We start from the raw sequence: 23,279 nt of genomic DNA, 5'->3' as shown, positions 1-23,279 counted from the left end.
TTACCATGATATTAATGCAACTGATTGAAAGTGTGTGTGTGTGTGTGTGTGTGTGTGTGTGTATAAATGTGTGACACTCAGCTTTCCACATCTGGTCGTTGGTCAGAATGTCTGAAGTTGAGACTGAATTGTTTTGAAGATGAAGCTTTTTTATACTTAAAGCCTTCTGACACACATTACTGAAATAACTATCTATATTCAATGCATTTATTATTCAACAAAAATATAACTTACACAAATAATTCCTCTGTCACACAGAGCACTTTTCATTTCAAATGCTGTTAGAAGCTGTAAACCTAGTAAAAACAAGTAAAATCATAACCACTGACAATGGCTTTTTAAAATAATAAAAAAAAAAATCTCTATAAATCAGACTTCTTCACCGACTCAGTCGGGGTCTGAACTTCAACACTCGTGTATTCAGCGCGCACGCACGCACGCACACAACCATCATCAGGGCTGTCACGCTCACACACACACGCAAACGTCCTGTTCACCAGCACTCTCCCAGATGGACTTTCACTCCAGATGCTAAAGCAACCTGAGACCGCAGGGGTGTAGAACCCAGACTAATAACACCCATGATCACATCTTAGCCTCCACGCGAAAGCTACACGTGAACGTGCGCAACTCCAGTGTCCAGAACAATTCCAGTTTCCAACACAAAACACTATTTTGACTACGGGAACACGTCCCTTTCTGCAGCCCAGTGCGTACACTGTGGGGCTGTAGGGGTTGGGCCTGGCACTGAGCTCCATCCGCCCCCACTTGAACTAAACAAAACTAAAGAAAGGCAGCAGGACTTTGGGCAGATGGTACTCCGTCACTTCGGGCTCAGTGAGCTCCTACGCTGGAGGAAGGAGGACCAAACTTGGCAGCAAAATCATTTCAGTACCTGTGATAATCAATTGTGGGCCCAGAAATCAGACAAAGGACTGCTACCCTGCGCACACACACCACATACAGATGAGCTTTAAATGTCCACTTAAATACGTTGCAGAATTTCCAGTGAGGCAATTGATAAAAAGCACTGTAAAAATACACATGGTAAAAATACACACGGTCAAAACACACATGAATCTTTACTATGTTTCCGCGTGGTTTTCCTGTACAAGGATGAAGACAAGGGATCATGGTGTCGAAGGGTCCAGGGTGGTGCCAAGCTCCTCCTGCGAGGAGGAGACCTGCTCCTCCTCCCTCACCTCCGGGTCCAGGGGGGGCTCAGTGCTAGGGGGGCGTGGCTGCGGGGGGTCTGATAGGTCCAGGCTGGTCCTGGGACTCAGCAGGTCGTCTTCAGTGCTCGTCTCGCTCTCTTGCTTGGCCAGGCGGGACGGTGAGTCTCGGGGCCCAGCCCCCGTGTCCTCCAGGTCTGAGTCTGAGCCCAGGGACCGCTCGCGAGACCCCGAGGAACCCAGCGAGTTTCCTGCACAAAGAGTCCGGCACAAGGATCACAACACCACGACTGGGAGGAGGAATCCCATAATGCATTGCGACGAGCCAGACAGCGAGGTCATTCACACACACACATTTTCAGAACCGCCTGTCACATATGGGGTCACGGGGAACCGGAGCCTACCCGGTAACACAGGGCGTAAGGCCAGAGGGGGAGGGGACACACCCAGGACGGGACGCCAGTCCATCGCAAGGCACCCCAAGCGGGACTCAAACCCCAGACCCACCGGAGAGCAGGACTGTGGTCCAACCCACTGCACCACTGCACCACCCCCGCGAGGTCATTCAGTCATTGCACAATGTACATAATAGACACGCCGTCATCACGCTGCTAGGTGTCGCTCTCGTCCTAATATCTACTCCCAGCTCAGGGGCGCAAACCGGCAACCTTGCGGGTGAGAAGAGGCTGTGAGAAAGCTGCTGCTGAACCAGGAGGACATCGCCGCCGAGAAGTTAACGCTCCTTACCGCAGAACTCCTGCGCCAGATCCCCAGATCGCGGCCGACCGTGTTCCTCGGCGGCGGGCGGCGGTCCCGCGTTTGCACCCTCTTTTACCACAACTGTGCTGAGGTCCTGGCCAACAAAGACAGGCGAAGGAGTTAACCCTAAGCGTAACGGTAACCTCCAGCGCTCCGGCACAGCCGTGCAAGTGGGGGTAGGACTCACCTGGCTGTCCCTCTGGGAGGAGCCCTCGCCACACCTGAAGATGTGGCGGTAGAAGACGATGAGTGCCTCCACGATGCGCGCCTGGTGGGGGTAGTCCACCAGAGAGGACAGCGATACCGTGGCTCCCGTGGGCCGCGGGCGCATCAGCGTGGGTCCAAACACGATGCCCAGGTTGTTTGGGCTCATCTTGTTGTCCTGCTCCAACTCGGCAATCCTGGACAGGTGGGACATGGAGAGCGATTTCATACGTTGCCCTCAGCGTGTCGGCGTACCTTTCCAGAGATACCAGGGCAGCTGGTGGCGTAGGGGTTGGAGCTGCTGCCTTTGGACCCAAAGGTCGCATGTTCAATTCCCACTTCCAGCTCCAGTACCCTTGAGTAAGGGACTTACCCTCAATTGCTCCAGTGAAACTACCTAGCTGTATAAATGGGTAAATAGTTGTCGGTATCTTAACATTGTTAAGTTTCTTCGGGGGAGGGGGAGCGTCAGATAAATGAATAGAGACAGACATTTCTTGTTTCTTTGCGTATCTAATTTGCAATTTTTTATTTCTGCAAGCAGCAGAACACATGACCGTGTTTTTATCCTCACGGCCAACAGGTGGCAGCGAAGAGCAGCCACAACAGAGGTGGCACCGCCTAAATCCAACTCACTCCCACAGCGTTCACAGCTCTGCTCCTCCTCGGTATCAGTGATGAACAGTCAGCGCCGGAGGGCAGTTTGGGCAAACAGAGCGTTGTTGTTTCTACATACTTTACAGCAATATCTGAGGTAAGAGAGCAGAGCCCAAGCAGTAAATATATCGAGCAACATCTGGGGAAAAAGGACTTTGGACTCAGACAAAACGAGCTGCAAACAGCCATTGTACCGTGCAGCCTGGCGGGCTGGGGGGGGGGTCCGGGCATCACTCACCTGCACAGGTGGCGCACGATGTACTTCAGCGTGGCCACGTTGGCCCTGGGCAGCTCCTTCAGCAGCTCCCGCAGACGGGACACGAGCGCCAGCACCTCCGGCTCCGTGGCCTCGCCCAGGTCCACCAGCTCGGGCCCTTTTCCCACCTCGCCGTTCTCGCCCTCCCCCCGCAGGCTCTCCTTGGCCGCGCCCATCAGGTCGTTGTACATGCGGAAGGGCACGATGGGCTCCGGGAGCTGCGGGGCGGGAACCAGCAGGGGTCAGCGTGCCACCGTAAAGCCAGCGCCGAGCGTCTCGCCCAATCAGATCGCGCGGGGCAGGCACCTGTCTCAGGTAGAGCTTGAGCACGTTGCTGATGTCATGGGGTGAGGCCTGCGAGAGCTCCACCAGCTCCTTGCCGTTCTCGAAGGCCTGGCACAGCTTCTCCACCCGCGTCTTCACCCCGTTCACCCGGTAGATGCCCTGCGGGGGAGACGGCGACGCCTCAGTCCCAGCGCCCACCTCGACGGCAGCCCCGCCCTCCCTGGCTGCCCCTCCCCACACTTACCTTCATCTTGAGCGCCCTCCTCTCAATCTCCAGGATGCACTTGGTGACGATGAAGGGCACGCCGTTCGGGGCTCCTGCGGACGCCTGCGAGAACTCCCTGCCGAAGAGCTGCAGACGGCCCTGCAGCTTCTTGTGTCCACACTGGATGGCAAGTGACTCGAGACACTTCTTATGGCAGGCCAGGAAACACTGTGGCGTCGCAGAGAGAGAGAGAGTGAGAGAGAGAGAGAGAGAGAGAGAGAGAGAGAGAGAGAGAGGCACAGGTCAAGGGCGCATGCCCTGTCAAAAGCAGACGTACGGTGAGCACCGGCGCAGCACCCCATCTTACCTCCTCACATTCGGCCCCCTGGAAGTACACGTAACTGTCACATTCGCGGCACTTAGACGGAGTGCGCAGTTTGCGCAGCCGGTGTGTCTGCGCAGCCTTGGACAGCCCCACGTTGCGGAAGGGGCCGGTGGGGACGGCGATCTCGGGCTCGATGCCATTCATACCTGCATTCGCACAGTGTCACGTGTCATTCGAAAGGCTCCGCCCCCCTGCGAGCGGTGCAGGACCCCTCCCCCGTCAGCACTCACTCCGCTCAAACGTCACCACACTTCCGTCCTTCTCACTGAGCTCCTCCGTGGAGGACATGGTCCCCGTCGACGAGGTCCTCGGCATTTTGCTGATGTCACCTGCAAAAGCGCAAGTCGCAGGGTCCAAGCTGAAGCGCCAAAGAGGACGACCGCGCGGTCCACCTGACAACATGACGGCACGGGCGCTGCGGGGGGAGCACGGGGCTCCCGTCCTACCCGAGCTCGTGGCCGGAGAATCCAGTCCACCGTCCCCGCCCACGCTGTCCGTGTCGCTCACCGTCGAGGGCCAAGACTTATGGAACTGGTGAGTCCGACCTGCAGGGGGAGCCAGAGCACCTTCTTACCCACGAGCCCTCGGCGTTCGCGACCGGAAACGCGCTATCGACATATGGCTAGACGCGGTAAGAGGACCGCGAGGACCGTGGGCCAGAGAAAGCAGGAGCAGGGTACGAGACGCGTGGCACTGACCCCTCCTGGCCTTGGCATCGGTGGCGCCTCCCTCTGGGGTGCTCAGCGGCGTCTCCACGCTGCTCTGTCGCTCGGCGTTGAAGGAGTCGTTGCGCGTGCGCGGCGTCGGCCTCACGGGGACAAATGGGAGGGCGGTGAGACCCGGGCGCCACTCACCTGCGGCAGGGCCAGCGACGGGGGGGGGGATGGTACTCACTGGCCGCAGGGGGGGCTGTAGGCCTCGAACGCGTAGTGCACCTCGGGCTCCGCCGCCATCTGCAGCTCCTTGACGTGAGCGCCGTACTGCTGGCCCGGTTCGTACAGCTTGCTGCTCTCGCACAGCGTCTGGTAGTGGACCGGCAGCACGGCCGTCTGCACGTGCATGATCTGGTAGTAGGAGATGGTGCTCTGCGAGGGGGCGGGGTTACAGGTGAGCGATTGGCCCGCTGCCGACGGCCGCAGGTGACGAGCGACGGCGACCGAAGACTCACCGCGCGCAGGATCTGGTCGCTCTGCTTGATGAGCTCCTGGATCTGGCGCAGCACGTTCACCTTGACGTCCTCCAGCTCCTGGTGCTGCGTGGTGGCATCGGCGATGCAGGTGCGATAGGTGGCCTCCGCCTCCTCAGCCTGGCATTGTGCGTGAGCGCGCACACACACACACACACACACACACACATCCTGTAGTCATCTGTGCTCCTCAATGCACTTCATTTCTTGTTATTTCATTACTTTTTACAAGACGTATCTACATCGGTGGACGCCGCTAAGCGACCTAAGTGTCACACGCACCTTGTTGCGCGCCTCCTCCTCCAGCCGTCTCTTCTTGTCCAGTGTCTTGGCTGAGCCGCCGCCACTGCTGCCGCCCTGCTCCTCCTCGGCCTTGCTGGCCACAGCCCTGGCCTTGTCGTACTCCTCGCAGCGCACCACGTACCCCTGCTTGGCCTTGCGCAGGTTCGTCTCGGCCTCCATCTGAAGGAATCGAGCGGAAGGTGCATGTGTGCGCGCGTGAACCAAGGGCGCATCCTGGGCCAGAGCGCAGGGGTGTGCGTGTCGTGCGCGCGTGTGCTCCTTACCAGCTTCCTGCGTGCCCTCTGCCACTGCTCCTTGATCTCCTTGCGCCTTTTCTCGTGCTCCTGCTTGCGCTGCATCAGGGGCTGACGGGGCCGGGAGAGAGGAGACGGAGCTCAGGGTTCAATGGGGTGAGCGGGGGCGGCCGCTGCAGCCGAAAGCCTCCAAATGTGACCGGCGGTATGCCGGCAGGTGTGCGAGGGGTGTGTGACGGGCTCCGTGGCAGCTCACCTGCAGGAAGGTCTGGCTGTGCTGTATGATGGTGGTTTGCAGCATGCCGGTGCTCTGCTCGTGGTCCTGCTCCAGCGCCAGGGAGAAGATGGAGAAAAAGGGCATGTGGGGCTGGGGGTGGGGGTGGGGGTGGGGGAACAGCACATTTATTCCCAATAATCATTTCACAGTCATAATTGTGTGGGTTATTTCCAATTGCTTTCCTTGAAGAAATGCGTTTTGTGTGTGTGTGTGTGTGAGGTCAGTCCAGCTGTGGTCCAAGACTCGCGGGCTGGGTGGACGGTCCAGGGTGCGAGCGCTCCCTGCGGGGAGGGGATTACCTGTGTGAGGCTCTGCTTGCACGAGTGATACAGCCTCTGCAGACCTTTGGCGAACTCCACCTCTGTGCAGCGAAAACACACACGACGGTCAGAAAGAGGAGAGCAGCGCCGGCGCCGAGGAGGTTCGAGTCCGTGACACACCCACCGAGAGCGACCCTCTTCTCCACGTAGCTGATCACGTCCTTCAGGTACTTGGAGAAGCTCTTGGCGTAGGTGAGCGCCGAGTCAACGCCGCCCTCGCTGCGCTGCAGGATGACGTCCACCTCCTCGGCGCTCAGGGCTGGCGGGCGATCGCGCGCACACGCACGCGCACACACACGTTAAAGCTCCATCATCTCACTCATGTCCAGCAGCTGAAAACAGTGGCCCTTTGCACAGGTCTCTAAAGATCTGCAGTTCACCCTAATCGATCAGTATTAAAATGTTATAAATTAATAAGCTGGAGCACGTCACGTGTCCAGACTGACCGACACTCCAGAGGATTCCAGAGAGACACTACATCGTCACTCGCTCCACTGTCAATCTGCCACTTCCTGCTCTGCATGTCAGTCCCTACTAGACACACAACACACACGCCTACCGAAATCCGTTTGGTCACTTTTGGTCAGTGCTGCATCCACTCCCTGGCCGGCCTGCTGCATGCTGTACAGGTTCTCCATGGACTGGACAGGTGGAAAGGAGGACAGGGTGTGAGGACAGGGAGCCGTGATATGGAGATGGTGCGAACTGAGAGTCGGGAGGGTTCAGGGGTTCACAGGGCCACTGGGACCCGGTCACACACTGCCACACACACACTCCATGCGCTTGCTCGGTCATTCTGTCCAGGTGTGCTCACCCTGCTCTTCTCGGTGGGCGGCAGGGCCAGTAAAGTGCTGCTGTCCACTTCACCCATGAGCAGCTCGGACACACTGGACGCACCGGGAGGGGGTGGGGGTGTGGGGGGCAAGCAGAGAGAGAGTCTCCGGTAAACAAGTTCAGCTGATGGAAGGGAAGCCCCAGAGAGAGCGAGACATCGGACGCTCTGATGGGGATTTCAGAGCTCACGTAACACACACACACACGATGGTGCCACGGCCCAGGGTGCGACCCAGACTTCACGCTGCTCCCTCAATCCCTCCTCCCTGATGTCCCGCTGCCACCGAGAGCCGACAGGCAGAAACAAGTCGGGTTGGGTCACACCATCAGCAGCGACACAGGAAGTGGAAAGGTGGTGGCGGTGGGGTGTCGCCGACATACCTGCTGCTGAAGGCCACGGCAATGCTCTCGATGGCCTTCTCAAAGTCCTTCCTGTCGCTCTCACTGCTGCCCTCATAGTGGAACCCTGCACCGGGCAGACAGGAAGTGGTGCTGCGAGTGCAGGAAGTGCACCGACGCCCACCCCCACCCCTCATTCCCTCATGCTGCTCTCCAAAGACCCCCAGGGCAGGGGGGTGGCGACGCTCCGGTCGCGAAAGAACCCTTGGCGGTCAGACCCCCTGAAGAGCCCCTGCGGCACCGGCCGCTCCTCCAGGAACCTTCCGTGACTGTAAAAGGAGCCGGTCGGCAGGGTTTCGGAGGGGCTGCCTCCACACTGACCTTTGACCTTGGAGATGAGGGTCCCGGCCGCCGTGAGCGTCTCCACCGTGTTTAGCAGGGGGTACGTGTTGATGATCTGTCGCAGGTTCCGCAGCACCTCCCCCAAGATCTCGTGGGCCACCTGGCGCCGGGACTCCTGCTTGTCTGGAGAACGGCGAGAACCGCAGGGGCGGGGGTCAGCAAGCGGTCAACTGGCGGTCGGGGAAAGGGCTGGCGTTCGAGGGACGGTTTGGTCCCGGCCGACATCTCTCCTGCCACCCTGCTGGAGGTACGACCGCAGCTCGCCGAGGACCCGACCGATACGACGACCGGAGTCACAAGACCAACCTGGCAACCGCACCCATCTGCCCCTCCGTCCGCAGTGAGCGCACTTCCTCTTCCTGTCTCACCCCCACCTGTGTCGAACACAGAACTGGGCACCCATGGATCACAGCGTGCAGGCGCTCACTCACACACACACACACACACACACACACACACACACACACACACACAGTTCCCATATTTCTGACAGACTGCTCTGTTCCCAGGGCGACTCACACTGTCGGTCACCTGTGACCCAGACAAACGTTCGTGTGCAGAGGACTGAGTCAGAGTTGAGAACAACACGTGAAAATATGTGAAATAATAGTGACAATAACAGTAATAAATCCTGACCAATGAGCAAATTTAGTGGGGAACCAGAGTGTGACGGTCACGTGTCCTACCATAGGTTCCAGCCCCAAAACACACCGTTCGACAGGGGAGGCGTCTCGCAGCGCAGAACCACGCTGAGCAAAACGTAAACGCGACTGATGGCGACCGGAGCCTTGTGGTCGCGGTTCACTTCACACCTGGGGGGTGGGGTGGGGTTGCACAATATCTCTGGACCACAGAGATGAAGCGGTCGGGACAAAGTCCCCACACGAATTATCTATTTCCCATGGAAACGTTCATCGTGTCGGCCTCACGGTCGCACTGTAAGAGCAACGGTCATTTCGTGCCACGTCACATGACCAGTCACAGACCGCGGGGGGTGGGGGGGTACCTCCACGAGGCCCAGCAGCCGCCCCGTCTGGAGAACGTCAACAGGAAGTCACCACGATGAAAATAGTGCCGCAGCCAGGAAATGCAGTCGTCCCGGAGGCCCCACCCACCAATCGGACGTCTGCGCTACAGCGGCCATTTACCGGAGTAAAATCCCACCCCGACAGACACACAACACTCCGATCCCTACAGAATCCACCTGCTGGTGGACCTCCAAGGATTGCTCCGAACGTCGCTCTCCCGGACGGATCCGCCACCGACAGGAGCGCCGCCGCACCACGCGGTTGTGGGTTTGAACCTGACCCTTTAGGCCGAACTCCGTGTTCCCGTGCGAGGAAAATAAACGTTCACAGTTACTGCCGGTCTGTGGGAGGCGGCCCGGTCCATACACCCCAGACACACACTGGAGCGGTAGGGAGTCGCGGCCCATTTGCGTTTTGACACAACGCCCCACACACGCATACACACACACGCACACACACACACACACTGCTGGCATCACGTGACCTCTCACTTCCTCCATCTGCTCCTCACCACAGAACAAACGACAAACGGAGCAAAACAAGTCGGCATCATTTCAAAAAGCCCCCCTCCCCCCAGGCGCTCAGGCCCCGCCCCCCGGGCGAGAACACGGCCGAGAGGACGCGGCGCTCCGAGCTGCGCGAAAACAAGAGGCCCGCTTCCTGTTGGAGTGCGGTTTGCCACGGAAGTCAAGATGTTCAACGTAAGAGGAAGCTTGAGCAAGAGCTGCCTCCTGTCTCTCACACACACGCGCGCGCACGCACACACACAAAGCCCGACGTTGCAGGAGCAGGTAAAGACATGGTGCCGTCTCTCTCCAATGGCTTCCTGTTTCTGGCTGTATCAACTCCAGTACCCTGGTTGCGGTTCATAAGACGGTTAAGGGCTGCGAACCCCAACACCTACAGGACCTAGTTAGTCTGTACGGCCCTGCAAGAGCGACGAGCTACTCCTTGTTCGTCCCACTGACAGGGCTCCGAAAGCAAAAACCCGGAGGTTCTCCGTTTTGTCCCCAATGCGGTTCCTCAGAGCTGCCGAATCCCTCCCACACCGAAGAAGGGTCTCGAATCCATCTCTTCGAGAGCCGCTTCTTTCCTGATCTCCTGAAACCTCTAAGCGTCCTTCAGCTGCTGCTGTCCTCTACGTGTGTACGTGAGCACGCGTGTGTCCCGGCTCTCCGTTGCTTCGGAGAAACAGCTCCGCAACACGGACCCTCACCTTCTCCCACCACCGCCTCCTTCAACTTCTCCACGGCCTCGGCGAAACGCGCCACGTCCCTCAGCAGCGCCGGGATGTCCTCCACTTCGATGGCGGCGCCCTCGGCGCTCTCCAGGGTGGGGCTCTGTGCGGCGGGACTCCTGCCGTGGCCCTTGCCGAAAGCCCAGGTGCCGGCGGCCTGCAGGGAGAATCCGGCCGCGCTGGCGTGGCGACTCAACGCCGTGGGCCTCTTCAGCGTGGCCACCGGGGACGGGCAGCTCGCCAGCTTGCTGTGGACACCCCCGGGGGTGCTGGGGCAGGGGGAGGCGGAGCTTGCGGCATCCAGGAGGCTGCAGGAGCTGGGGGATGAAGCGAGGCCCTCCGAGGCATCCCTGCGGGGCTGTTCCTGCAGCACGGACAGCTGGGGACACGGGGGACACGGGGGAGAGGGGATGAGATGGGACCCGGTGACAATAGCGACCATCCAGGAGGGAACGGTGGAACGAATCCAACCGCAGCATGAAGCTGAGCGGCAGGCGGGGGGCTCCAGCGAGGTGGGCAGAGCACCGACAGCACATTGGGGTAGGGGACACCGACCGGCTTCGTTTTCCACACTGGACAGGTGTGTGTGCGCGCGCGCGTGTGTACGAGCGCTCGTGTCATCCCAGGGAGGGGAGTCTTAAACACACCGCTCACTGCTTCTGTTGGACACGATCACATGACGGCAGGCTGAGGTCAGAGAGTGACACACTCGTGGGATAAGCGTGACTCCTCACGCACTCGGAGAGCGAGAGCCCGGCGGCGGCGGGAGCGACGGCTGCGGCACACAGTCACGCAGCGGAAGTGTAGCAACTGCGCCAGAGAAGTCGCAGCACGACAAGATGCGACACGTTCACAAGACCGTTGAGCAACTGCCATCCTCGCGGCACGTCGAAACGGCCCGGCACCCTCGGACGGAGCTCGCCGTCCTCTCGCCGTCCTCGCGCCGTCCTCGCGCCGTCCTCGCGCCGTCCTCGCACACAGGCGTCTTTACATCTTTCACCGAGTAAACAAGAGTAACAGTGGCAGCACTTCCCTGTGATCATGTCCCCTGTGAGGACGGTGGTGGAGAGACTCAGTCCCTTTGTTCTCTGTCTGTCTGTCTGTGTCAGGGGAACACACACACACACACACACACACACACACACACACACACAGATGTCCTTTATCTTCCTCCACGAGGCCCCGTGGGCAGCAGCAACGGCTGGAAAATCCCCCCCGTGGAGCGGCCCCTGCCGACAGGGGGCGCCCGCGAGGGCAGGAAGACACCTGCTGGAAACCGCGCCTTGTCACTTTGTGCCACTTTGTGTCACTTTGTGCCACTTTGTGTCACTTTGTGTCACAATATCCGTTAGCGCGTCTTGGACACACACACACTGACACTGACACTACGTACGAGTTACATGTCTCCAGACTCCCCCCCACCCGACTAACAGGAAGTTTAATTTCGATATAAACGTTTAATTCCATCACTTGTGCTCACAGATGGACTGACGAGTATTTCTTTACCTGTTTTTTACCCCGTTGCTGCTGGAACATCACACACTTTCGCAAACAAGCAACGCAGCAGGAAAGTGTGTTCAGTGTTTTACACGTTTACTGCACTCTGCGGACGGACACACACACACCATCCCGCTTCTCCACACACTACAGGCGCGCGCATGTTAAATAAATAAAAACTTATTTCTCGATCGGTTCAGTCTAGAATCCAGATACGTCCCTGTACACCACTTTCACCATGTTTTACCCTCACCACTCAGAGAGTCACAGTTCAGCCTGGAGTCCAGCGGGACCCCTCCCAACACACACACACACACACACACACACCGGGCGGCGTGTCATGCCCTACCGAGGCTCCGGCGCTCGCGGGGCTGCTCGAGGCGCTCTTCTTGGAGACGGACGGCGTCTTGCTCAGGTCTTTTCTCTTCCTGGAGAACATGATGATGATGATGATGATGATGATGTGGAAGGAGCTCGCGCTGCTTTGTCTCCTTGAAGCGCGCCCCCGTGTGCGATCCCGTGCTCGTTCTCAGCTCCGCTCCCCCATCGAGGCTCCGCGGTTACCGTTACCGTCGCCGTGACCGTGACCGCGTTCGCGTCCGCGCCCGTCTCGGGAGTTCCTGCCCACGCGCATCGGGGACGCGCAGCGCGACTCCTCGTCAGACACACGCGCTCACTGCAACATCCGCTGCCGGCGCGTGGTCGCGTACGTTCAGTTGCACAGGGTGTTCCTGCGCCTTTTACCGCGCTCTTACTTTGTTTCACTGTGTTGCTACTGAGAGCAATGGGACCCGTTACTGCTGAGGAAACTGGATTTTTTTCAACTAATATTTCTCACCGGCATCTCATTATTATATTTAAAGACACGTTTAAAACCCGCGGCGTTTCCATCCGCCCGCAGTCTGCGAGCCGTGCGGTGAAAGCGATAGTGAAACAGAGTAAAAATGACAAGTGATGAGCGGAACACGCAGCTCAGTCCCTGCGATTCACTGCGCAGAAAGAAACAGGGTGGCGCAGCGGGTACCACTGGGCTCTCACAGCTCCTGGGCTCTTCGGACGTGCGTGGCTTCGAAGCCCTGTCTGGATGGTTTCTGCATCTCTCTGCTGATTTCGTCCAGGTGCTCTGGTTTCCTCCCACACTCCAAAGTCACGTGTTTCAGGTGAACCGGTACCTCTAAATCACCCTTTAATCTGTGTGTGTGCGTGTGTGTGGCTGCACTGTGATGGCTGTTCTCCTGTCCTGGGTTGACCCTCCTCGGCCTCATCCTGGAAAACAGAGCTGGACACAGAGTCCATCACACACTTTCGGTGAGCTGCCCCATAGAGCCTGGACTTCCTCGATGGACCTGGATCCCAGCGGTCCTCCTGGGTCTCCGGCTCTCCGGACGTCCAACCTCGTCTGCAGGAGAGGAGTCCGATCACCGGGATTCCCGGGTCTCGTCGGGAGCCTTGTGCTCCTGGAGAGGTCACTCTGGTGCCGGCCAGCTGCACCTTGTCCCTCTGCACCAGAGGCTCATTCCAAGAGAGGTGTGTGTGCAGCGTGTGTGTGTCCAACAGGTGTGCAGAACACCGAGCCTTTCCAGAGCCAGTGGACGTGCTGCTGGAGAGAGCGCCACCTGGCGGCTCCCTCATCCTACTGCAGATTCCAGTCCAGCCTTGGTAACCATGGAAACAATCATATCACACAGTCTTGAAAACATTTGATGACACAGCTGTGATCTTTTCTGTTTAGCACCATTAGGGGTCACAGCCCAGCAGGGGTGTGTTTGTGGACCACCGGTGTCAGTTTCCATATGTAACAGCTTCAGCGACCAAGTCAAGTCAAGTCAAGCTTTATTGTCATTCCACTACATGTGTGGACATACAGTGGGACGAAATGTCATGTCTCGCAGGACCACGGTGCTGTGTAAAATAAGCATAAATATAAACATGCAATGGGGGTGCGGTGGCGCAGTGGGTTGGACCGCAGTCCTGCTCTCCGGTGGGTCTGGGGTTCAAGTCCTGCTTGGGGTGCCTTGCGGCGGACTGGCGTCCCGTCCTGGGTGTGTCCCCTTCCCCCTCCGGCCTTACGCCCTGTGTTGCCGGGTAGGCTCCGGTTCCCCGTGACCCCGTAAGGGACAAGCGGTTCTGAAAATGTGTGTGTGTGTATAAACATGCAACGCTAGACCTAAGGACAGCTTTTAGACCTACATAACTAATTTACTAAGTCGATAATCTGAAATTAGTGCAAATATACATATACTATAAACAGTTAACTATACAATACAAGTACTTACATAATAACTGTGCAGTAGAGGTATTTAAGAAGGAAGGACCAGTGACGCTGGCTTGTGAATCACAATTCTGGTGAGGAGGGAAGCCTGTGACATCATCAACAATCTATGACATCATTAACAAGCTCTGCACTGGGGACCTGCCCCTCCTTCTGCATCTAATTCCAAGAACGAAAGGCACCTCTTGCTAGCTGCTGGAGGTGATCTTCACCTGGGCTTCTCTCCTCCCCCAGCAGACCGAGCGAACACACTCGGTCTGAGACTAAGAGCTTCTCCCACAATTCCTGGCTTCATCAGGCTTCCCCTGAGCAGCAGAGCACAGGGTGTCAGTGCCACTCACCAGCAGTGTGACTGGTGTAAGACGGGGAAGGCGACAGGCCACACTGTTCTATTGTCAGCTGTGCCACTAGGGGTCACCAGAGGCCACAGGAAAAGTGTCAGGAGGGGACGACCCCCCCCTTTCCCCCAGCCCCAGATTGATTCCAGTCACTTCCATAGTGACCCGCTCCTGTCCTGCACATGTTTATGGGATCAGTCAGTCATCATCAGAGAGGACTTTGTGGAGATGATGATTTTTATTTTCAGTCATCTTACATTAAATTTGAAACTCATAGCAAATAATGTTTTAATAAATAGAGAAATAAGACTGAGTGGTTCTTATGTTAGCACTGCATCTAAAATGCTTAGTCAATAAAAATGGCCTGACACCTACATTAAGAACCTCTTATTGATTATTGCCTTAATAGGGCAGCACAGTGGCAGGGCGAGTAGGGCTGCTGTCTCATAACACCTGGGTGGTGCAAGAGGACATGGGTTTGATCCCCGCTCAATCTGTGTGGAGTTTGCACGTTTTCCCCGTGTCTGCGAGGGTTTCCTCTGGGTGCTCTGATTTCCTCCCACAGTCCAAAGACATGCTCTTCAGGTTCCCCCATGGTGTGTGAGTGACTGAGAGAGTGTGTGTTCCACTGATGTATGGATGAGAGACCCGTTGTAAGTAGTGTATCTAGCAGTGTAATAAGTTACCATGGTGAATAAGGCGTGTGGGCTGGTAACACTATATAATATTCATTGTAAGTCACTTTGGAGAAAAGCATCTGCTAAGTGAATAAATGTAAATATAATGGTAAAAGTGACTCCAGAGTTACAAACAAATTATGAACAGAGAGCAACAACAGTGCTGCTTCTGACCTGTGAAAAGATCCCTGACCTTGTAGACAGGGCAGCAGGTAGGGTAGTTGTTACAGCTGACACCTGTAGACTTGGAGGTTGTAGGTTTAGATCTTCTGTGGCTCAGGAGCTTGGAGAGGAGCGTCACTAAAATCATGTCCTGGCGTTCCTCACTGAGCAGCCCATCAAATTCCTCTCCTCCTCCTGCAAAACATTTTCTTGTTTTTCTCTTTTCTTACTCCTTAGAATGAGTAAAATATTCCTTCTTAATTATGGCCATATGTGACTAATTGAATAGTTTAATAACTGCTGTCCCTGGATAATTAGCAAACTGCATCTTAACTGAGCTCTGATTCATCCTAATTACTAGTCTGAGAGATTTTGCCAGAAATGAGCTCATTAGGCCTCATATTTGACCATTAATCTTTAATCAAAAGCAGTTTACTGTTGAGGTCTCTAACCCCACTACAGCCTTGGCCGATGACATCAATCCGCCATGGCTTCTGTGACCATGATTGGTCAGGAGCAGGAAGGGGGGGGGGGGGCTGCACAATGAAAACAGGTCACCTTAACTGTGACGTCACCAACGCACCTTGTGCTGTTTCCAGTGGCCTAAATAAAAAGTACATTTAGCTGATGTTTTTCTCCAAAGCGACTTACAGTGTTAATGTACTTACAGCTGGGTAATTTTTACTGGACCAATTCAGGGTAAGTACCTTGCTCAACGGTACTACAGCTGGAGGTGGGATTAGAACCTGTGACCTTTGGGTTGAAAGGCAACAGTTCTAGCCACTATGCAATCATCTGCTGCCATAATAATAAGAATAGTAATAATAATAATAAAGTTGGCATTCCCATTAATACTGTAAATATCATCATCCCTCTGCATGACAAAGCACAGCTCACTCAGTCACTTTTCACATTTGCTTCTGCGGCTTTTGAGAGTCACGTCACAACGGTGTCAGAGGCAGCTGGATGCAGAAGGCAAAGGACGAAAAGAAAAGAGGCTCTTCTGGTCTAAACCACACAGATCCAGCTGTTGTCTTATCCCACTCTCCACGTGGATGTAGATGTGTGAGGACATGCAGAGGAGGGATGGACAGTGGACGCGACCATCACCACTGAAATTGCACCTCCTCCGTGACCCGTCTCGTGTTCTCTTTGTGAAGAATTCAGCTACACTGAGATGTGGGTGGAAGAGCACTGAGATCCAGGAGCACAATCACCAGGATGTGGGTGGGGAGATTAGCACTCATGCCTTAGCGCACAATCTGGAATAAACTTCTCAAACTGAGTCGGCGAGGAATAAGAACATCGTTTGTTGTGAAATACAAGAATGGATACACAAGACTATCATTATCCCTTGTAAAATCTAATTTTAATGTCAGGCATCAATGGTAAGTGGAATGAAAATGTACCAAGTATTAGAAGATGTGGAGAAATCTAGAGCTAAACTACAAAAACAAGTAGAACATATTCGTTTACCACTAGAACACTTTATATTCTGTATTAATAAACTTCTTGTATCCTTTGTTCGATGTTGCCGTTACACTGTATCAACTGAACTGTTGTAGTTGTTACATTGTATCCATTATTTGATCATTTCTGTTGTTAAATGGCTGCAGTTTTGACACTATCAGTTAAACTGTAGCGATTGTGATATCACTTGCTGAGTCGTTGCCCTTTGCTGCTCTTTGGCCCGTGGACTTTGACAGCAGATCCCAGAGCCGGGTGACGCAGCACTGATGACATCAGTGACATTTCTCAATGCGTCGGACTCTCGGCACTCCGGCTCTTTCCATTTCACTTTGCTCTGTGCTGCAAGGGAGCAGATCCAGGCCACGGTCCAAAATGCCCTCGTTCCTTTAGATAAGACCCAGTGGACTTACTCCGTGCGACTTTATTATTCATCGCCGCGCCGCTGGGCTCCTCCGGACACTTGAGCTCTTGTCTGGACGCTTTGCTCTCCGACTCCTTCGGCGCTTTTCCTGCTCTCACTGGAGATGAACTTACCCCAGGAAATATGCGTTTTCTTCTTCTCCATGTCGGCCCTCGGGGTTCTTTACGTTATGAACAACATAGCGGCTTTCCAAGAGTAAGTCTCTCTTGTTTCCTTCTCACTGTTCTCTCGTGCCTCACAGCACGTTTCATACACGTTGTATTTGATAAATATGGGCTGATGATCGTCAGGTTGGTTCGTGCTTGACTGACGGTAACAGGATCGGAAACGCAGCGTGCGTAAAGCTACACGCTTGTTCCTGCCCCACGGGGTGTATAGAGGGCAACGTACCTGACAGAGACGTGTATTGATGAACTTGTAAAAGCTGCTGTGCTCATTTGTATAGCTCCCTTTACTATGGGCACCGTTTGGACACGCGGATTGTTAGCACATTGTCTGTATCGTGAGAAAGGAAAGGCAATGAATGAACGAAACGTTCCGGTCGGTACCGAACCGCGACCGTGGCCGTGCGGACCGTGTGACTGACAGCTCGGAGGACCGGGGAGAAGCTCGGGCTGCGCTCCAGGGCTCCGAACTCTTTATTCGAGGTAACAGGCCGGGGCTCTCGGAGCATCAGGGAGCACAAAGTGCTCCAGGCTCTGACCGCAGACGTGTAAACTGTAAAGGGACACTTTTACCAAGTCGGCCCGAACGGTTGTGGTCATTTACTTTCGAGTCCCGTGACGGGGGCTGCGGGAGTGCGAGCTGGTCCTGCGCTGGCCGATGAGGACAGAGAGAAGGACGTGTCGCCGGTCCACTGTGGAATACAGCCTCCTTTACCGCGGTGCTCCTCTTTCCCGCAGGCCTCTCGCCATCCTGGCTATTGGAGCAGCGCTGTCGGGTGCCGTCGTTCTCCTGGCGTTCCTCTCGGTCCGACACCGACCACCTAAAGATCTGCTCTTCTACCGTAAGCGGAGGGTGCAGCTGCGGCTCTGCGACACACACTGTGCTGCCTGTCTGCCTGCATGCTACCGAGTTCTACCATGTTCTACTGTGTTCTGTGGGTTTGCAAAGAGCCCTTTCCACTCGGTCCTTTGCTCGACCCTCGGTGCGAGTCTTTTACTGCCGGACATCCCGACAGCGACCTCATCGGTGCCTGTAAAGAAAGGCAGGCCGATCGGTGCTGCTCTGGGCAAAGGTTTCCTGTGTCTCTGTGCACAGAGCAACACAGTCAAGATACAAACTATATTTATCTGTTCTAGTATCTAGTTCACCTCCTGTTCATATCTGCATGACACGAAATATCGATATTAAAAATGAGCCTTAATAACACTTGGATTTCAGCACCACTGTCAGAATGCTAACAGAAATGAAAGTCTCACTAGCGCGAAGCCAAAGGCAGTGTGTGTGTGTGTGTGTGTGTGTGTGTGTGTGTGTGTGTGTGTGCGCGCGCGCGCACGTGCGGGAGCGGAAGGTCGCCTGAGCTCCTCGCTGTCTTCCTCAGTGTGTGTCGAGTTCTCCTTCGCCTCCGTCATGAAGCTGACCAGTGCGCTGGAGCAGGACGGCTTCACTCGGGGATTCACGGAGTTCTACCAGAGGACGGTCGGTGTCTCTCGCACACACTCGCGCGCACACACGCGCGCAGCCAGCGCGTAGCCGGCGTGTCTCCGTGGCCCTGAGGCCCGATGTGTCCCCTGCAGGGGGAGCCCTACATGGTGACCGCCTACGCCATCATGATGTGCTACTGGGACGGGGTCGTACACTTCCTCCTCTACCTGCTCCTGCTACGACGCATGTCCCGCACGTAGGTGGCGCTGTCTCCGCCCACGTGACACCCACCGCCGGCGGTGTTTAGGAGAGAATGGAGAACACACAAGCACGTAGGTGTTCGGTGAGGGCCCAGGATGGGTGTATGAGAAAGGAACAACACACGCGTCCCGTTTCCTGTGTTCCTGGCCCGCAGGGCGCCGTACCGAAGCGCGGGCCTCTTCTGGGCCGGATCCTGCTTCGCCAGCATGGCCGTCTTCATCCCGGGGACCGTCATCGGTGAGGCCCCGTCCCGCCGCTCCGCTCTCACCGGCACGCCGGCGCTGCGGGGACTCGGCGCCCTGACGGCCGAAATACGTTCCTCTCTCTCTCCTGCAGGGAAGTACGGCTCCAGCACGCACCCGGCCTCCTGGCTGAACGGGCGCTTTCTGCTCGGCGCGGCGTGGGCGGGGCTGTCGCTGCTACGCAGGCCCAGGGAGCTGCCGCCCGTCGCCGTGGACGTGGTGAGAGCCGCGGCGCCGGCCCGGCCGCCCACTCGCCGCCCGCACTCAGCGCTGAGTCTCGTCTCGTCTCCCCGTATGCAGGCGGAGCGCGAGCAGAGGAAGGGCGTGTTGTCGCGGCCCGTCGACCTGCTGCTGACGCTCCTGCTCCTGGCAGCCATGGCCTTCAGCGCCTTCAGGGGCCTCGTGAGCGCCGCCGCGTCCGTCGCGTCCGTCGCATCCGTCTCCCTCCCCTCGTTTTCCGTTTGCACGAGTGCCCCAGCGACTCGTTCTCTGCTCTGCTCCCCCTGTGCAGGTGGTGCTCGACTGTCCTTTGGACTCTTGCTTCACCTACATCTACGGGTACGAGCCGTACCTGAAGGACCCGGTGGGCTACCCCAGGCTCACGGTGGGTCTCCCGCGTTTCAACGCTCCGCTGCACGGGACGAACCCGTGGAGGGGCTGTGCTCCGAGCTCGGCCGGCTGCCTACGCTAACAGCGCTAACCGATCTAACTGTGTTAACCATGGTAACTATGGTAACTGTGCCAGTTCCTTCAAATCCCTTGTACGCAGACTGTGACGGCTACAGCGTAACTTCCACTGTAGTCACCAGTCAGTGTTCAACTGATGTCCTTTATGGGGGCAGCAGGGGGCGCAGTGCTTAGAGCTCTTGGCGGCTTCTCAGAGGTCCCAGGTTCCAATCCCACCTCCTGCTGCTGTAACCTTGGTGAAGCTAGTTAGCATGAATAGATAGAGTAAAAATTACTCTGCTGCATAAAAGGGGAAATCAGTGTAAGTCACTTTGCATAACAGCATCTGCTATAAAAATAACCACAGTAGCGCAGGCCTCTTAGTGTAACCCTTCTGGAGTGAGAGTGAGTGTGTGTGTGTGTGTGTGTGTGTGTGTGTGTGTGTGTGTGTGTGTCCTCCATGTCCCTTTGCCTTCGCAGTTTGTTTGCATCGAGTCATTAGGTAATCAGGAGTCCTCAGAGGAGGCCCATCGACCCGCAGAGGCTCCGCTCGGCACCGATAAGATAATCCTCAATCCTCGGCAGCGGGAGCCCGCCGACACACACGCCTGACTGGCGCCGGCACCGCCTGCTCTCCCCGTGTGCCTGCGGTCCGGCTCATTTGCGTTGCGATGCCCGTAGATGCTGCTCTTCCTGTTTTACGGCCTGCCGCTGATGGCTGCGTTTGTCTACGGCCTGTGGACACCCGGATGCGCCTGGATGCTCGACTGGACCGTGTTGTTCGCGGGAGCCGTCGCTCAGGTAACGCTGCCGTCCCGTCCCGCGCAGCCGGTGGGAGCGCGGCGGTTCACGAAGTACGAGAGGGTTTAAAGAGTGCCTCTCCGCCCCCTCCGTTACTCTAGGCCCAGTGGTGCCACATCGGCGCCTCCCTGCACATGCGGACGCCCTACACCTACCGCACCCCCGAGGAGACGTGGTGGCCCGTGGTCCTGGTCAATCTGCTGTACACGGCGACACCCCTGTTACTGGCGTACCGCTGCGTCCGCCGGCCCGCCTTCTTCGTGAAGAGCGTCCCCCAGGGAGAGGCGACGCAGGCGAAGAAGAACGACTGACGCGCGGGCAAACGGACACACGCACGCACGCGCACGCACGCTGCCGCACACCCTCCAAGGGCCCCAGTAGATCCACTCCGTACGTTCGACACGCGCTCAGAGTGTTGCGCTGCGAGACGTAAGTAACGAGATGGAGCCCCTTTTGGAGCCCAGCATGTCCACGCGCGCCATCGCTCGGATCGACACCCCCACCGTGGACCGTTGGACTTTTTAACGCACAAAGAACAACGGTAACATTAATGGTTCCATAAACTGTGCTTATCTTCACCGTCAATGACCCAGGGGTGTGTGAGTCTCAGAGTCAAGACTACGGGACACACCCTCGCCGATCCGATAGCCATCCGGTCTGGACTCTAGCACTGCTGGAGCTGCTCGGTTTGGTGGTGCGTCCCCTGCAGAGGGACTCGCCTGGGGGTGTCGCGGAAGTAAAGACGTGCAGAGATCAGACTGGGTACCTTCAGCACCTTCAGGAGCTGCAGTGAGAGATCACAAGTGCTTCTGGAGGTAAACCCGATGAGCGTGTGGCGTGTGTGTGTGGTGTGTGTGTGCGGTGTGCGAGTCCGACGTGAACTGAGCCTTCAAAAGCCCCTCCTAGCGGTGTGCGGGGATGCTCCGCCGTGTACCTCCACGCAGATGAACGTGCATTTGTAACGACGTCGAGTTTGCGCTTGCTCTGCTCGAGAGGTTTTTGCTGAACCAAAGCAGAGAAAAATTTGTCTGCAAAACATGATCAAATACAGGATTTCTTTACACATAAATGTTCACAAGCCACTGAAAGTCTGATCTATTTATCAGAGTGTCCGTTCACCTGTTTTGCCCTTTCAAAAGTAGATTTATTAAAAACTCCTTGATTGCAAAGAAGTAGCCAAGTGACCTCACTGTATCCGCCGCATCATCCCGGCGAACCCACCAAGGGCTTCGAGATCCATCTCCCGGCGCCGCGTCCACGCTGCCACTCATCTGTAGTTCACCACCTTGTCACCGGGAGGCGCTACCGCTCTTCCTCCTTTCACGTCACACGCGGAACCGTTTCCCCAAAAACACCTTCGGGACGTACATTCCGGCTTCTTTTCTGCTGCCACACCTTTCGCTTTCGTTATCGTGGCGTATTTTTGGCCAAACTACACCGAGTGGGAAACGGCAAGCGTGTCGGTTGTCATGGCCGTTACACGGTGTCAACAAAACACGGGTCCGAGCACACAAATAAAAACAAACACACAAGCCATGTTTCCTCAGTAAAACCTGGCCCGGATGACAGCCTTCATCCTTCCTTCGACACCGAGAAGAGCAGTAAATCGGTGCGTTCAATACCGACAAACTGCTGCGGTAAGTACGGTAAACAAAGGGCGGCGAGAGTTTCCCAGTGCAGCTCTTAATCGTCCTTCTTTAATAGTAAACTGCAAACGAGCGCCTCGGTAACGAGGCGACGCGGGATCCCGCTTACAGCGCTTGCGGAGCTCCTCGTCTCCACTCCCGCACACAGAGCGTCTCGCTCCTGCACTCCATCATTCATACCTCATGTCGGTACCACTTATGTTGCTTTGCCAGGTGCCTTGAACAGGAAGAGCAGCAGCGCGGTACCCGACGGGTTGCCGTCAGTCGTCTTTGTGCCGAAATAAGCGTGCGGCGCAGATACGGCCAGAGGCGCCGAGAAGAAGCCGACTCCCTGCGAGCGCGAGTCCGGGACGCAAATCAAAGGAAACGGACCGGAACGCGATCATCTCTTTGTTCTGCCTCCGCGGCAGCGAGACGGATGCTGCCGATGCGATGATGCGACTTCTAATCCACAAACCCACAGAAGCAAACCTGAGAGAGCTGCCTCTGCCCTCTTGGCTCCTCCCACACAGGATAACAACGCTGCCACCATCGCCGCCGCATCGAGAGCTTCATGGTGAACGCGAACAAAGCACAGGCCCAGCATCTGAGCTTGTTCCACTCCCCACTTTAATGCTTCCTCGTTCAAAGCGTTTAAAGCGCCCACAGAGGCCCAGACAAACAGAACGGCTTCCTGCGGAGGAGGTACGATGCGTGGCGGCGGCTCTGGCTGCGCTCTCCTCAGCAGCCTCGTCGGCAGCCTCAGCAGCCTGTTCCTATGAACCTCTTTACTACTGGCTGCCCAGGTGCTCAGAACGCTACTACTGTACTCTAGTGGAAGTGGCCTTTATCACGGTAAGAATGACTTTCCCAGGCGCCTCCAGGGACGATTTTGCCGCTGACATTTCGCTCTCAAGTTCTGCAGTTTCCCTTCTGGCCTGTGAGACCTTGGTAAAATCCCGCTCCTCATCGGGAGCATCATCTGACAGCCGCTGCCAGGCGTCATTTCCGATGAGCGACGGGAGCGCTTGCTGCTCTTAATCAGACTAAAGCTAAATAAGCACAGTCACCAGGTAACCCCCACGTCGATGGTCCATCGTGCAACGGACCCAAGTCATGGTGCTCCACGGTGACCGGCTCGGGACGGGAACCAACAAACATTGCGTAGCGTGAACCCC

The 23,279-nt window shown here is 56.5% G+C and overlaps 2 protein-coding genes across 5 annotated transcripts; one reads left to right on the top strand and one right to left on the bottom strand.

Annotated features, from left to right (window-relative positions):
- Positions 1 to 185: 185 nt before the first annotated feature.
- Positions 186 to 12,724, bottom strand: LOC108921395 (rho GTPase-activating protein 45-like). The gene is made up of 23 exons (XM_029249276.1): positions 11,929 to 12,724; positions 10,062 to 10,461; positions 7,797 to 7,940; positions 7,458 to 7,542; positions 7,057 to 7,129; positions 6,802 to 6,883; positions 6,367 to 6,501; positions 6,222 to 6,283; positions 5,902 to 6,012; positions 5,676 to 5,756; positions 5,392 to 5,571; positions 5,092 to 5,229; positions 4,818 to 5,008; positions 4,622 to 4,731; positions 4,370 to 4,468; positions 4,154 to 4,252; positions 3,906 to 4,069; positions 3,578 to 3,766; positions 3,355 to 3,492; positions 3,031 to 3,266; positions 2,119 to 2,332; positions 1,920 to 2,025; positions 186 to 1,423 (listed from the first exon to the last, which is right to left on the bottom strand). Exons 1-23 carry the CDS (start codon positions 12,016 to 12,018, stop codon positions 1,131 to 1,133), a joined length of 3,420 nt encoding a protein of 1,139 aa, XP_029105109.1. The 5' UTR covers positions 12,019 to 12,724; the 3' UTR covers positions 186 to 1,130.
- A 3,055-nt stretch (positions 12,725 to 15,779) lies between these two features.
- Positions 15,780 to 21,684, top strand: LOC108921396 (transmembrane 6 superfamily member 2-like). 4 transcript variants are annotated; one of them, XM_029249292.1, is made up of 10 exons: positions 15,782 to 17,114; positions 17,822 to 17,925; positions 18,463 to 18,560; positions 18,659 to 18,762; positions 18,922 to 19,004; positions 19,104 to 19,228; positions 19,310 to 19,411; positions 19,521 to 19,613; positions 20,357 to 20,476; positions 20,578 to 21,683. In XM_029249292.1, the coding sequence occupies exons 1-10, from the start codon at positions 17,023 to 17,025 to the stop codon at positions 20,785 to 20,787; spliced, it is 1,131 nt and encodes a 376-aa protein (XP_029105125.1). In that variant the 5' UTR covers positions 15,782 to 17,022; the 3' UTR covers positions 20,788 to 21,683. The 4 variants fall into 4 exon arrangements, with proteins under 4 accessions (XP_029105124.1, XP_029105125.1, XP_029105122.1 ...); XM_029249291.1 differs by having other exon boundaries at positions 15,780 to 17,114; positions 19,104 to 19,411; positions 20,578 to 21,684; XM_029249290.1 differs by having other exon boundaries at positions 15,783 to 17,114; positions 19,310 to 19,613; positions 20,578 to 21,682.
- The last annotated feature ends 1,595 nt before the right edge of the window (positions 21,685 to 23,279 follow it).

Source organism: Scleropages formosus, chromosome 25 (assembly GCF_900964775.1).
Source record: "Scleropages formosus chromosome 25, fSclFor1.1, whole genome shotgun sequence".
NCBI lineage: Eukaryota > Metazoa > Chordata > Actinopteri > Osteoglossiformes > Osteoglossidae > Scleropages > Scleropages formosus.
Note: the sequence above shows the minus strand (reverse complement) of the source record. Positions and strands in the feature narration are given on the sequence as shown.